The sequence below is a fragment of the Phymastichus coffea genome, unplaced genomic scaffold (genome assembly GCF_024137745.1).
Source record: "Phymastichus coffea isolate CEN01 unplaced genomic scaffold, Cenicafe_Pcof_1.1 PCOF00071, whole genome shotgun sequence".
In the NCBI taxonomy this organism is placed as follows: domain Eukaryota; kingdom Metazoa; phylum Arthropoda; class Insecta; order Hymenoptera; family Eulophidae; genus Phymastichus; species Phymastichus coffea.
Genome location: NW_026706882.1, coordinates 175,168 through 189,345, shown reverse-complemented (window position 1 = coordinate 189,345; position 14,178 = coordinate 175,168). Strand labels below are relative to the sequence as shown.

The window sequence follows — 14,178 nt, the reverse complement described above, 5'->3', positions numbered from 1 at the left end:
ACAATATTCACTAAAATAATAGGTAGAATGTTTTTTTTTAATTTGCCCTCGATTATTTATTAAAAAAATAATTTATCGAAGCGAAAAGAATATATCTAAACATTACACATCTTAATGTATTATTTTTTAACCGAATATTTCCAGTTTTTTAACGAAAATATTATAGTTTTAGGAATGACTTTTCCGCAGAAATATTTTGTTTTTCTGGAAAAAACTATGTACTGTTACATATGCTCACTAACGCAGATTTTTGTTAGCAAAAAAATCACGAAATCTGTTCTTGAGTATAACGTTGCGTGCTGATAATTCTAAACCTAGGTATCTTTGTAAACTAACATCCTGTGAGTGTAAGTGGTATTGGTGTAATGATAATCGTTTTTTATTTATTTAGATAAAAAACATACAAGTATTGTATAATATACATAACTATAATATAATATATTTAATTATATTAGTGTATAATATAAGTATTGTATAATATAATATACAAGTCTCGGTTTGTCAAAGCGAACTAAAATTTTACTAAAACATAATTATTTAATTTTTTGGTTCAATAATTTGATAATCCAGTTTTTAATTTCTCAAAAAAGCATTTTTCATCGATGCAAACCCATTTATCCTGAAAAATATATTTTTTTGATATCTCTTTACCAAATATTAATTTTAGTTTCCAATGAAACAAAATCGAAATTAAACATCTCAAGTAGTATAAATCAATATAATTATTATAATCAATACTGTAATGACAAAATTTTTAATTGTAACAAAGCTAAATAATTCATTTTTTGTTTTAAAATCCTATTTACGTGATTAAAAGTGAATCTCACTGTCGTGGTCCAACAGTTTTTAGTCTATTGCTTATTATATTTAGATAAAGTCTCTAACTCAATTTCATACAATAATAGAAAATATATTGTTTCGATAATTTAATTTTAATAAAATAGTTATATTCGTCAAAAATTATAAAAGTAAGCTTAAATATATATAACTAAAATTTATAAGAATGTTTCTTTTTCTCGTGCTGTATTGTATCCCCTTTTCGGTTGGAAATATATTTGCAGAATCTACAGCCGAACGTAGGTTTAACACCACAGATGTTGTGCTCATGCATCCATAAACTTTTTTCAGAAATCGCACCACGACCACAGCGTTTACATTCATACTTGATTGCTTCTAAATAACCTTTGACATGATTGCACGCATTCTCATCATCACCAGTATAATTATTATTGCAGGTTTTGCACTTGTAACATAGTGTTTTTTTACAGGTTCGGCAATTTTTGAGACGGTCACTCAAACGTTGCTCCTTGTTGCATTGGGAACAGTGAGCCTTAAGATGAATCATGGCCCCTGTTTATAAAAACATTAATCGTTGCGTTATAAGGTTATCTAAACGTAAAAAGTTAATGGAAGACATATACAACTTACGCGAAAAGCGTTGCTTTGAAATTATAACAGATTCTCGCCTATCAATAACTATGGGCTCCATATGACTACGGAAGATATGTTTTCTCAAATAAAGCTTCAGTTTTGACTTGAATGGACAATCATCGCACTGGAATTTTGGTTTCAATCCGCATACACGCATATGTTTTCGCAAATAATCAGTACTTTTAAATTTTCTTTTACATTTTTGGCATTCTGTAAGAGAATACGTTTCATAATTTTTTGTATGTTACCAGAAAAATAAATTCGTTGAATGAAGTAAAATGTTATAACGCTTACCAATGTTACTAGTTCCGTGGACTGATCGAGAATGGTTTCTAACGTAAGATATATTACGAGCTGTGTAATTGCATTGTAAACATTTGAATTCTTCTTGAGAATTGCAAATTGAATTCAAATGATGTATTACACTCCTATATTTAGAATACACATTAAAGCATTTTTGACACTTGAACAGTAGTGTAGAATTACATTTGTGGCATAATGATTTACGATCGATTTTCCGAATTTTTTCAATTGCCGTCTCTTCTTCACACTTATAGCAATACTTAACAGCCATTTCTCTAGCTTCTAAAAATATTATATTTAATGTTTTTGAAATTATTAAAGAGTATGTCAATTAAAGTGGGAATAATATTTACTCTCATGTCGTTTATCTAATGGTATTGATGATATCTGCATAAGATCTGTAATTATAAACATGTTACAGATTCAATCACGATAAAAGCTTACGATTAATAAAGCCATTTTACCTTTATTGAGTTCAGCAATTTCAATCTTATTATCGCCAATTATTCTCACGACACCTGGTATTTTCTGACAGTATCGTACATGTTTATTCAGTGAATAAATGTGATCGAATTTTTCACCACATTTCGAGCACTTTATAGGTTCCACTTGTCTGTTACGAATAAAATCTTTGCTGTCCTCGAGCACCATATCAGAATTTTTATCGCGTTTTGGTCCTCCGCATAGTAGGATGTGTCGTGATAGAGCATAGGAATTTTTCATTATTTTAGTACACTGCGAGCATTGATATGGGCTGAATTCTAAACTTTCTTTTATATTGTGACTCAGACCGGCCCATTGTATTTTTTCAAATTCTTGACTTGATTCTGAAACTTGATGCGACTGCTTCATATGCTTCACTACTTTAGACCTCCAAACTGATTTGAAATCGCATTTAATGCAATTATAATACCCTTTCACGCCGCATCTCGTATCCCAATGGTAATATGCTGATGAATGAGTTTCGAATTGTTTGGCACATGTATTACATTGATAGAGCAATTCATTGAAACATTTTTCACATTTACTCGGACAAAGTGCTTCTGAGATTTGTTTACACTTTTTACAGATTCTTGAAAATTTTACTGAAAAAAATGTATTACAGGTATAAAATTCCGTAAATAAAGTGAAAATGTTACATCTCTAACTTTCGGGAAATCATTGTATAAATAAAAATATGTAAATAATTGCAACCATCCAGTCCAATTTTTCATTATTGCAGATTGTTTTCAGCAAGCGAGCTCAAAGATATGGCCGTATCATAGTAAAAATAACTTATAAATTAAGCGGTATAGCGTTTTCAACAAGTTGTGCGGAAACTGACTTTGCTGCAAGCTCAGCAACAAACGTGTGCTCGTGTTCGCGTTTTCCACGCACTGTTTTGAAAAATATCGTACCTATCATGTTTGGAAGAGGTTTAAATCTCATACATCTTTCCAACCTCACTTCGCTTGAACGTAAACCTCACGCGAGACAAGCATTTACTTCCCCGTACTAATTGGCTAATGTACTATTTCAAAATATTTTTAAATGCAACCTAAGCTTTCGTTTAAAAACATATGTTGATCAACGTTGAGTGAGTATTCGTCTTTAGTATGACAAAGATCAAAGAAGAACATAACAATATTTGCTTTTTTTTTACGAACGCGTTCAATATTATTTTATTTTTTGATATCTTTCATTATTATTCCATAGCATACTGAATAAATTCAATTAACATATTTTTATATACAGAAAAGTTGCTTAAATTGACAGGCGAACCGGTGATGGGGAGACGTTATACTCTCCAGCCCGAAAATCATTAGTACATTATATTACTTACCGTTGTTAGCAATTTCAGATTGTTGAATATTCTTTCCGCTTGGATGAATTCTGGAAAGATGTACAATCAAACTTTTTTTTCGTCCTGTCTTATAAGGACAATGAGCACACTGTAGATTACGCTCTTTGCCACAAAAATAAGTATGTGTTCGTAAGCTCAACTTATTTTTAAAAATTTTTTTGCATTTTGAACATTCTAAAAAAATAATCAGATCATAAATCATTGCTATATTTTTTATTGATGTAATTAAGGCAATAATAAGCAAAGCAAAGTTATTATTTTCGTTTAATCAAAATTTTCATCTTAGGATTACTTTTTTCAAAAATCCTTTTAAAAATTTATAAAATCTAATAAGAAGCGAAATTACTTTGAATTTCTCGAGATAACAATTATTGTAGATTTTCAAATGTTTGTATTCGAATTAAACAAGGTAAAACAGTACACTTTTTGTACATCTTTTGAACTATAAAACAAAAGTAATCATTAAATTCTGTTTTTGATAAATCGAGATAATTAAATTTGGTATCACTAATAATTAACTCGGATTTTTCGTCAATATCTCGCTTTACCTACTTTTCTATCGTAAATAAATAATATAATTATTATTACTACCAGTATATTCTTGTTGCGCAGATGCTAAAGAAGTATTTTTTGATTTACTATACTTTTGCAAAATTGAATCAGATAGTTTTTCTAAAGCCACAGTCACCGAGTATATTTTTTTCGGAACGTTTATTTCGCCTAAAATTGAAATAATTATATATTTCAAATACATACATAAGTCCGAATAAATTTATAGTTTGAGTAATAACAGTAACGATGTAAATGTTTGATAAACAATACTTAAACATTCCCCGTAACAGTTATCCGCTTCGTCCCAAGGTATGTCGACTTCTTTTTTGAAATAAGGAGTAATCGGTGTTTGTATCATCATGCGAAATGTTTATTGCGCAGAATATTTTAGATGGCTAATTAAATATTTTAAAATAACTTCAAAATAATAACTGGCTGCATAATTGAAAATAACTTTATAATCGGTATTGTTCGTCTTGGAGTTTTGATTAAAACAATATCTATAATTCACTGTAACAATATAGTTGTACATAGCTTTGAAATAATTTACTTATAATTAGAACATGTTTAATTTTCTGGAGAGGTATAATACATAAGCTTATTTTAATTATACACTAAATTGTAAATGTCTAGTACAATAACCCATGTTTGCTAAATTCTATGCTAATATTCACAAATAAAACATTCGAAATAAAAAAATAACGTAGTATACTTTTAAAAAATTTGAAATTGCTGCGTCAAAATTTTATAATGCTAACCTCTCTTCAAACGTTAAAATAAAATCAACAGCTTGTACTCACCGTTGCTAAAATGCTCTCAAGAAAATCACATTTATTTGCAATGTTGTTGACTATGTTTTAGAATAAAATTCACTTAAAAAAAGTACACAACTCAATGACGATAATATGCTTGTGGTACTCCAAGAGAAAGCAGCAATCTACCGGCAAATCATGTAACCTACAATCTCCAACGACTAGTGGTAGTTTGCAAACTAATCTAAATATTTATAGATCGTGAGTTGAAAAATGGGATTCTTAACTGGCTAAAGATTGAAATACTGTAATAGACTTCTACTCTTAAATTTTTGCTTTTGATCACACACAATTAACGACATATACTTTATTTACGTATGCGATCCCACGATGCTATACAAGTAACGTGCTAACCGTGGCTCTATTTGACATTACACTATTTTACGTTTTATGGAACATTATAGCAGTATCAAGCTACGTATAGTCTCCATGGTTACGAGAGATGAGTAGGTAAATTGCCAAGTATAGCGGTCCCGAGTGTGTCATTGTATTGGTGCTGAGTCGAGCGGCTCGTAGTAGCCAAATATCAAACTAAGTTTATAAGTCTGAAGGAGGGAAGATAAATCTGCGTATATACAGCGTCGGAGAAAAGAAAGAAACATTGCGTAAATGTTAACTCAATGCGCTTCGGGTGTCAATATTAACATAATCTTAGGGGCTATCACCTAATAATAAGGCAAACAATTATATTCTAAACCTACGTACACCCACCAGCAATTGAATCTGCACAAACGCTTTTAATTTGGCTGCTGAAGTCAAAGTAACACAGATTAAAAAATTATCGATTACTTATTTATCTCTTTTTTCATTATTCAAATAATCTAGAGTGATATCTCTGTCGATAATTTCGAAATCTGTTTTTACTTTCTCTTCAACAGTCAAATTCAAAACGTTCATGTAGAACCCATTGCCGATGGGTGTACCATTTAATTATCAATGAATAATGCTAACTCTCGTGCACTACAAAAGTATATACTACAAACATAAGACAATATTATCTTTTTATTTTTCATTATCTCAATTACTACATTTAAAAATATCCATACGAAAAAGTCATTAAAAATGTATAATGATAAATATATTTAGTGCTGAATCTCTGAATCTCTAAGAATCGAGAACGTGAATTTCAAGAGGATGCATGACTTTCTCGTGCTTTGCTGTATTCCCTTTGAAAATGGAAGCGTATTTGCAGAATCTACAGCGAAAGGACGCTTTGATGCCACACTTGTACTCATGCATCCACAAGCTTTTTTCGGAAATCGCACCTCGGCCACAACGTTTACACTCGTACTTGATTGTTTCCAGATAACCTTTGACATGATCGCACGCATTCTCATCATCGCAGGTATAATAATTATTACAGGTTTTGCACTTGTAACATAGTGTTTTTTTACAGGTTCGGCAATTTTTGAGACGGTCACTCAAACTTTGCTCTTTTTCACACTTAGAGCAGTGAGCCTTGAGATGAATCATCGATCCTATTTATCGAAATCATAGCAGTTTCCGTTAGGAGTGTAAACATTATACAAACGATCGAATACGTGACTTACGTGAAAAGCGCTGCCGTGACATTTTAATGGATTCGCCTCTATCAATAACTATGGGTTCCATGTGACTACGGAAGATATGTGTTCTCAAATAAAGCTTCAGTTTTGACTTGAATGGACAATCATCGCACTGGAATTTTGGTTGTACTCCACATCGGCGCATATGTCTTTTTAAATAATTAATACTTTTAAATTTGCTTCCGCATTTTTTACACTCTGCAAATAAGATCATTTTGATAATTTGCATTCACGTGAGTACAACAACTCCATTATTAAAAGATATATTTAAATTTTGAATTGACACAACATATTTTTGTCATCAACAACGTAGATAGACTCACTCGCATTATCAGTTCCGTGTACCGAGACATAATGTTCTTTTACTTTATTAGAGATGGAGGCTGTGTAATTACATTTGGTGCATTGGTATTCTTCTTGAGGATAGCAAATGGCGTTCAAATGAAGTAAGATACTTGAATATCTAACATATTTTTTAAGACATTTTTTACATTTAAAGAATAATAAAGATTTACATTTGTGACATAATGCTTTGCGGCCAATTCCCCAACCCTCTTCAATAGCTGTCTCTTTTTGACATTTGGCACAATACTTGACAACCATTTCTTTGATCCCTGAAAACACATTGCATTTGATATCTTTAAAAATGAAAAGTATCAATTAATATAGAAGTAATACTTACTTGCATATCGTGCATCTGCTGATATTGATGATTTCAAAAGACGATCTGAAATTATAAATTGTCTAAATTGAATAGTAATACCTACTTAGTTATAAATGTTAATTTCTCTGCAAAATTTATCTCAATATAATACCCGTTTTTGGGAACAAATAATATTAAATCAGGTCACGAAAATTCAATTTCATATTGAAATTATGAACCAACATTCATTTCACGAAAAGCCGTTTGAAAATCTTGAAAAAATCTTGTCACTAAATTATATGATCAATAACCCAATAACTCATACATATACCGATATTTTCAAATCAACTTCAAAATGGAAGACGCTTTGAATTCGACCTTGATCTTTTTTTTATCTATGTTCGTGTGGTCTTGAACGGTTCAATCGATTTCAATGGGACTGGGCTTATTTATAAGCGTATGCTTCCAATATCACGTTAATTATTGACTTGATTGAAGCTTCAGCCAATCAGACATCGAATAAAATGGCATCACTTATCGGGCCATCAGTGTTTTAAGAAAAAAAGAGAATGATTGCAATAAATTCTTAAATAATAAAAATCGTAAATTAAGGTTTGTATAATTTGTAATACCTTCGTCAGTTTCAACAACTTCAACGTCACTGTCTTTATTTATCCTAGTTATATATTTTGTTTTCTTGCAATATCTTGTATGTATATTCAAAGAATAAATATGATCAAATATTTTTCCACACTCTGAACATTTGTTAAGTTCTGATTGAACTTTAAATTGAACATCTTTAACGTCCTCGAATTCTATGTCAACATTTTCACTACGATGTTTTGCCCCGCAGAATATTATGTGCCACGATAATGCCTCAGAGTTTTCCATGATTTTGGTACATTTTGGACATTGGTATAAGCTTGATTCCCGCTTTTTATCACTGTGATTTAGAGCAGTCCATCTTATGTGTTCGGATTCTGCACTTGATTTTGAACTTTGATGTGTCTGAATCATGTGGCGTATTATTTTAGACCTCCAGACTGATTTAAAATCACATTTAATACAATAAAAATATCCTTTTACGCCGCATCTAGTAGACCAATGATAATATGCTAATGAATGAGTCTTAAATTGTTTCATACATTTTTTGCATTGGTAGAGTAATTTATTACAACATCTCTCGCATTTACTTGGACAAAGTGCTTTAGAAATTATTTTACATTTTTCACAGAATCTTGAAAATTTACCTGGAATATGAATGAAGAATAAATTAAAAATTGTTTAACCATGAGTTAAGCGTATAATTCTGTTCATTCAACAATTGTAGAATAATTTACAATCATAGTCATGTTTGGTTTCACGAGCTCTCTCATTTCCTTTTAAATGAGATTTTGAAATGTGAATAACTAAATTTGTTTTCTGGTTTGTCTTGTAGGAACAATGATCGCATTGTAAATCACGTTCCTTCCCGCAATAATAATTATGCGTTAGGAAACTATTTTTATTTTTATATGTTTTTTTACACCTTGAACATTCTAAAAGAAATAATTAATTAATAAGTCATGATTACATGTTATGTATATTGTAGAATAAATTTATAAAATATTTGTTACTTTCAACTATTTCTAAAGATGCATTTACTGGAACAACTTTATTTTTATTAACGTGCTTTTGCAGTAGAGATTCTGGGAGTTTCTCTAGAACGACTCTTGGATTATATCTCTCATTAGAATTATCAAATAACTCACCTGCAGTATTAACATAACATTGATTACAAAATTATAAGTTAGAGTAAAATGTACTTAAAAAATGTTAATAATTAACTCAATATTTACCATAACAATTGTCCGCTTCATCCCAATCTATATGAATTTCTTTTTTGAAATAACATGTAATCGTCGACTGTGTCATTGTGCGAGATGTTTGTTTTCAAGGTATTTCAGAGTAGTGAAAAAAATGTCTGCTGCAAAATTTAATATCAATTTTAATAAAAATTGTCTCAAACAGTAATTATTTTCTTTTATTGTTTAAAAAATCTTTTTAATCAACGATGACAATATATAACATATTATAATGTTAATTTAACTTCTCTTTTCCAGCTTTTTGTGTACACAATTCACCGAATAATTTTTACAATTGATAGATCGGCGATATATACTAACAATCAAAATAGAAAATAATAAATATAAAATAATCGTGTAACGCTTGTACACTAAAAATAAAATAGGAGCTGTTACGTACCATTTACGTTCCTATTATAAAATTATAAAAAAAGTACGTACAGGTAGATTGATAATAATCTTGTCTCAATCGCTCACAGCACGCCCAATTCATATTTTTTTTAATGATGTATGCATAATATTTAAGCGAAAATTAGATATTTCTCATAAATAATTGATTTGAAAAATAAATTGAAAAAAAAAGCGCTCACTCAACGGTGACTTTTTTCCGTAACACTTCCTAACAACCAACAGCCAGGCGGCCGGGAAGCCACTAAACTGAACTATACAGTGACACGAAACTAGATACGAACAGGCAGGTCTTATCTGTGTAGGTGCATTCCACAGATCAAGTTTTATCTAATCTATTCTCTGTTTACAAGATTTATAAATTTCACATGACTATCGCGTTCTAAATCTATTGTATATTCTCTAATATATCTTTAGTTTTTTAATTCTGCAAACGGGGCTTATGCGCGTAGGTGTAAGTACGAAGTATGCATGTTCGTGTGAATGAGTTACGTGTATCAGTCTGCCGACACCTGCAGTCGGCACCTTAAGTGCGAAACAATGATCGTGCCCATACGAGTGCGTCAACTTTTTGCCAAGGGGTGTTAGAACAACCGCCGCTCAATTAGCACTAGGTAACTGCACGAGTTGATAATGTTCAGTAAGTATGCATCTGCTTACACTTTCCCCCTTCGTACGCACTAAATCCCCACATCTGAAAATAAAACTACAGAAGAAAATCATATTTCAAACATTTGGAAATCTATTTCTTTTACTGTAAAAGTTGTAAAGTAACACTCGTGATGTTCATAGTATAAATAGTTCATAGGAAAAGAAATGTTACATGGCGTTAATTTACGATACGCGCGTCAATGAAACAAAGTAACCGTCTTTCGAACGAACGGATACGTCCATTTTCAAACTAAGAGTTTCAAGGGTTACGGCTGTGAACAGGTGAAAGCTCCGAATGATGTTAACGATTATTGTTTTCGAAACCATCATCGCATATTTTTGACCTGAAAATTAAAAAAAAATATGCAAGTAATTTTCTGTTTTAAATCATCCATCAATTGTAAAATATTTACCGATGCATCCGCGTATACCGCTGCTGAATGGAAGGTACGCAAATGGATGTCTCGCAACTGAATTTTCCGTTGAAAATCTTTCGGGAATAAATTTTTCCGGATCAGTCCAAAATTTTTTACTACGATGAGTTACGAATGGTGCCAGCAATACAGCACATCCCTTTGGTAAAGTGCACGTTTCTAAAAGAAATAGTCGTATGTATTTAAATATATAGCTTTCGAGAGAAATTTATGTAAAGAAATACCTAATTCAACATCTCCTGCTAAGCGTCGAAGTAAGATTGGTCCAATAGGGAAAAGTCGCAAACATTCCTTGATGACCATTTCCAGATATTTTAGATTTGCAAGATGTTCGATCTTCATCGATTTATCTCCTATGACTGATTGTATTTCTTCGCGCACCTTAATCTATAATGAATAGAGTTGATTAATGACTATTCGTTACGCTGCCAAAAGACGAACTAAGTTTCAATTTACTTGAATGTCTGGATGCATTGCCAACATTAAAAATGCAAACGAAGTGCACAAAGATGTCGTGTCCTCTACCTAGAATACATTCACAAAAATTATAACACTATTTTTCATTAATTTATTAACGCGCAAAATTATTTTTCTTTTGTGCGCAAAATCTTAAATATAGAAAAAAAATGGTAATTTTCTTTCAAAAAACTATATAGGGAGTTGGGTTTTCGACTACGCTCTTTCAGAATCTCATTAGCTTTATACGAGAACGTAAATAACCCCATTATTTTTTCGTTTAAACAAAGACCGATAGTTTCATGTTTTTCCGGTGATGTTGTATTTAAATAAGTATATTATCGACAGAATGCGCGGTCCACTTGAAATAATTTTTTTGCTGGCATTTCAATGACATTGCGATCTTTTTTATCATATTGTGATATAAAAATTCATGATTTTTACAATCGAAAAGTATTGACTTTACACGAAAAATTTGTACTGGAAAGATATTTAGAATTACGAAAAATACACATGAATTTTTGCAGAGCTGTTCAGAATATTTTTCGCTTTTATAATTTTAACCAGGTTTTGAAGAATAAAAAATTTGCTTGAAAAATTTTCCATAAAATCAAGTAGTTCAAAAATAATAGGCTTGTACGTGAATGTTCTCACCCAACGCTGCCTGCTCATGCATCGCTTTTTCCACGCGTAAAGCTGTTCAAGAACCCTTACATACAAAAGAACGTACTTAATGGATTAATAAATATTAAAATGTCAAAACTTACGGCTAAGAAAACTGTAAAAAGTTCTTCGCACATTTCACTGTTAGTCATAAAATTATTCGTAATTACATAATCGACTAACTGTTCAAGAAATACAAACTTTGTACTCTCTGAGATGCCTTTCTTTTTCTCAGCATAATACCGCTCTTTTGTCCGAGCTACTGCCTGTATAAAAGGAATGATTTGGAAAATAAATAATTTTCGAACATAATAATTTTGTATTACTATCGTTTCGGTGGCTTCTATACAGTTTATCCAACGAAGTTATTTTTACTTACATCTTCTATAAAATTTCGAATAAATATTTCAGATTGTCTTTGCTTTTTTCCAGCGCTGACTCGATAGTACAACCAATCTGGATGTAACCACACTTTAAAAGCTCTCGTATACATAAGCTCATGCATACTAAAATAAATTTAATAGAAAAATCACATATTAATACCACAATAGCTATTTACCTATTTATTGTAACTAAAATCTTTTTTAAAAATAAAAAATCTAATTAAAAGCTCATACGTTTTAATCCAATGAATAATTTCTCTTGGCTTCTCTTTTTGTGCATTTGCCGATAATCCTAGGATAGTTTCTATAAAAATTTAAGTCAAACATTACATACGTTGTAATAACCCTTTTTCATATTATGAACGGCCTTCCTAACGGAATTATCCGTTGTTTTGTTAAGTTTGTTTTTAATTGAATTAATATTTTTAATATATTACACCAATAAAAGAATAATGGTTTGAGAAACTATCATAAAATTTTTCTGGGATTATTCTTTACGCTACGACGCAGTGCAATGAAAAGATTTCTTATATTTATTGCGTTTCTTAAAAAAGTATTTTTAAATTAAAAAGTTTTCTTTATTAAGGAATGTTTTCAGATTAATTGTAATATTGAATCGTAATTCAAGAACACTTTTTTCAAGAATGCAACAAATCATTCAAATATTTAAAAAGCAGTAATAGTTTGAAAAAGTCATTCGTAATTACCAAAAACGATATCATAAGAGCAATTCGTCATAAATTCATGAATATTGAACGGTCCAGTATTTACTTTTTTATCAAGCAATTTTGAGCAGAACAAGCTATGTTTATTAAAATATGCAAAGTATTCAGTTAGAGCTTTGTTATTTAGCATAGGTAATATCACTTTTCGATGATTTCTGTGTCTTGGACCTACATAACGATTTTAAATACTTGATTATTTATAACATAGTAATCTATGCAATTTAATTTGAAAGACTATACCTGATCCTGTAAGTAAACCTTGGCCAAACAGAGGCTTGGCAACATGATATATTTCATGTTTGTAACTTCCCTCTCGACAGCCTAATATTACCTGGTAACATTTAGCATTACATATTTGCAACACGCATGACTTACTTGATTTATATGACTTTCCATATACCTCGTAATCACGTGGCTCAGATAAAACTATTAGTATTTGTGGTCCCAACCAAAATCGCATTGGTGTCTGATAGTTACGCGCCAGCTCAAGAAATCTATCTAATATTTCTAAAAATTGAAAAATTCTGTCGCGTCATTATTACCAGTCGTATCATGTCATGAAAGAAATAACATTCATAAATAAAATTGTCATGTAAAGAAGTAAAATTTCAACTATTTTTAATGATTATATATAATAATAGCACGTTCGTACTATTTGAGAACTGTATAAAATTTACAAAATGTCAATTAAAAAAAAAATAATAATCTTTTAAAATTATTTGTTGTAAGTATAAATCAAAAACAATGTTGGTTATTTCGCATGATGAACATTACTTTCTGGATAACATGCCAACTTTAATGCATTGCCAATCAACGGAAAAACAGGTGGACCAGGCAATGTGGCAGCTAATTTAATTGTTTTCGCTGTGTTTTTGCAGAAATCTGCAATATTTAAAGACCACCAAAATCCAGCTAATCCAATGATTGTAACAATAAGAAAAACTGCTGAAAAATTAAGAAAAAAGTTGAAAATAATTGTATATGAATTTAGTAAATGGACTAATAAAATAACCTTTTTACGTGAAATTGCTAAAAAAATTAAAATAAATGAAAAGTACCTTTATTTTGTGAACACAACTTACTAGAATCGTAGAGATGAAAAGAACTTTCAAAACTCGCCAACCACTGCATATTTTATTCTTTTGACAGATAAAATATCTTTTCGATATAATTAATTAACAGACTTCAGACAATCATCATCCGAAAAACGCACACAAAGCAGCAGATCAATGTTGCGGTGTCTAAAAGAAACTAAAATTGTTTGCTTGTAGGTAAATGAAGTCATACTGAATCTGATGATGTACTCATAATACACTGAAATAAGAAATATTAAATTACCAAGGATCAGTCACGACATGTGCATATTCTGAGGCGAAATGTAATGATCGTAATTACGGATAGCATTATTTGCGTTTTTGTTCTCGTTAGGATTCGTACAAAGCAAATAGAATAACTAGACGATTGA

General features: G+C 30.6%; 3 protein-coding genes across 7 annotated transcripts; all 3 read right to left on the bottom strand.

The window, feature by feature from the left end:
• Nucleotides 1–988: 988 nt before the first annotated feature.
• On the bottom strand, nt 989–3,138 carry LOC131667799 (zinc finger protein 43-like). The gene is made up of 6 exons (XM_058941507.1): nt 3,132–3,138; nt 2,199–2,612; nt 2,088–2,132; nt 1,726–2,016; nt 1,429–1,641; nt 989–1,350 (listed from the first exon to the last, which is right to left on the bottom strand). The coding sequence occupies exons 1-6, from the start codon at nt 3,136–3,138 to the stop codon at nt 989–991; spliced, it is 1,332 nt and encodes a 443-aa protein (XP_058797490.1).
• A 2,896-nt stretch (nt 3,139–6,034) lies between these two features.
• LOC131667893 (zinc finger protein 91-like) lies at nt 6,035–9,395 on the bottom strand. 3 transcript variants are annotated; one of them, XM_058941650.1, is made up of 8 exons: nt 8,988–9,395; nt 8,766–8,900; nt 8,490–8,687; nt 7,782–8,399; nt 7,189–7,233; nt 6,830–7,120; nt 6,492–6,704; nt 6,035–6,419 (listed from the first exon to the last, which is right to left on the bottom strand). In XM_058941650.1, exons 1-8 carry the CDS (start codon nt 9,061–9,063, stop codon nt 6,046–6,048), a joined length of 1,950 nt encoding a protein of 649 aa, XP_058797633.1. In that variant the 5' UTR covers nt 9,064–9,395; the 3' UTR covers nt 6,035–6,045. The 3 variants fall into 3 exon arrangements, 1 of the variants encoding a protein (XP_058797633.1); XR_009302228.1 differs by lacking the exon at nt 6,035–6,419 and having other exon boundaries at nt 6,676–6,704; nt 6,830–6,922; nt 7,022–7,120; XR_009302227.1 differs by lacking the exon at nt 6,035–6,419 and having other exon boundaries at nt 6,689–6,704; nt 6,830–6,960; nt 7,022–7,120.
• Nucleotides 9,396–9,399: 4 nt separating this feature from the next.
• On the bottom strand, nt 9,400–13,959 carry LOC131667896 (cytochrome P450 4C1-like). Of its 3 annotated transcripts, XM_058941656.1 has the most exons (13): nt 13,796–13,959; nt 13,488–13,658; nt 13,114–13,220; nt 12,954–13,044; nt 12,696–12,881; nt 12,223–12,292; nt 11,985–12,111; nt 11,807–11,871; nt 11,597–11,651; nt 10,943–11,011; nt 10,711–10,873; nt 10,466–10,645; nt 9,400–10,396 (listed from the first exon to the last, which is right to left on the bottom strand). In XM_058941656.1, the coding sequence occupies exons 1-13, from the start codon at nt 13,842–13,844 to the stop codon at nt 10,236–10,238; spliced, it is 1,494 nt and encodes a 497-aa protein (XP_058797639.1). In that variant the 5' UTR covers nt 13,845–13,959; the 3' UTR covers nt 9,400–10,235. The 3 variants fall into 3 exon arrangements, with proteins under 3 accessions (XP_058797639.1, XP_058797637.1, XP_058797638.1); XM_058941654.1 differs by lacking the exon at nt 11,597–11,651 and having other exon boundaries at nt 11,710–11,871; XM_058941655.1 differs by lacking the exon at nt 11,597–11,651 and having other exon boundaries at nt 11,710–11,871; nt 13,488–13,655.
• Between the last annotated feature and the right edge of the window lie 219 nt (nt 13,960–14,178).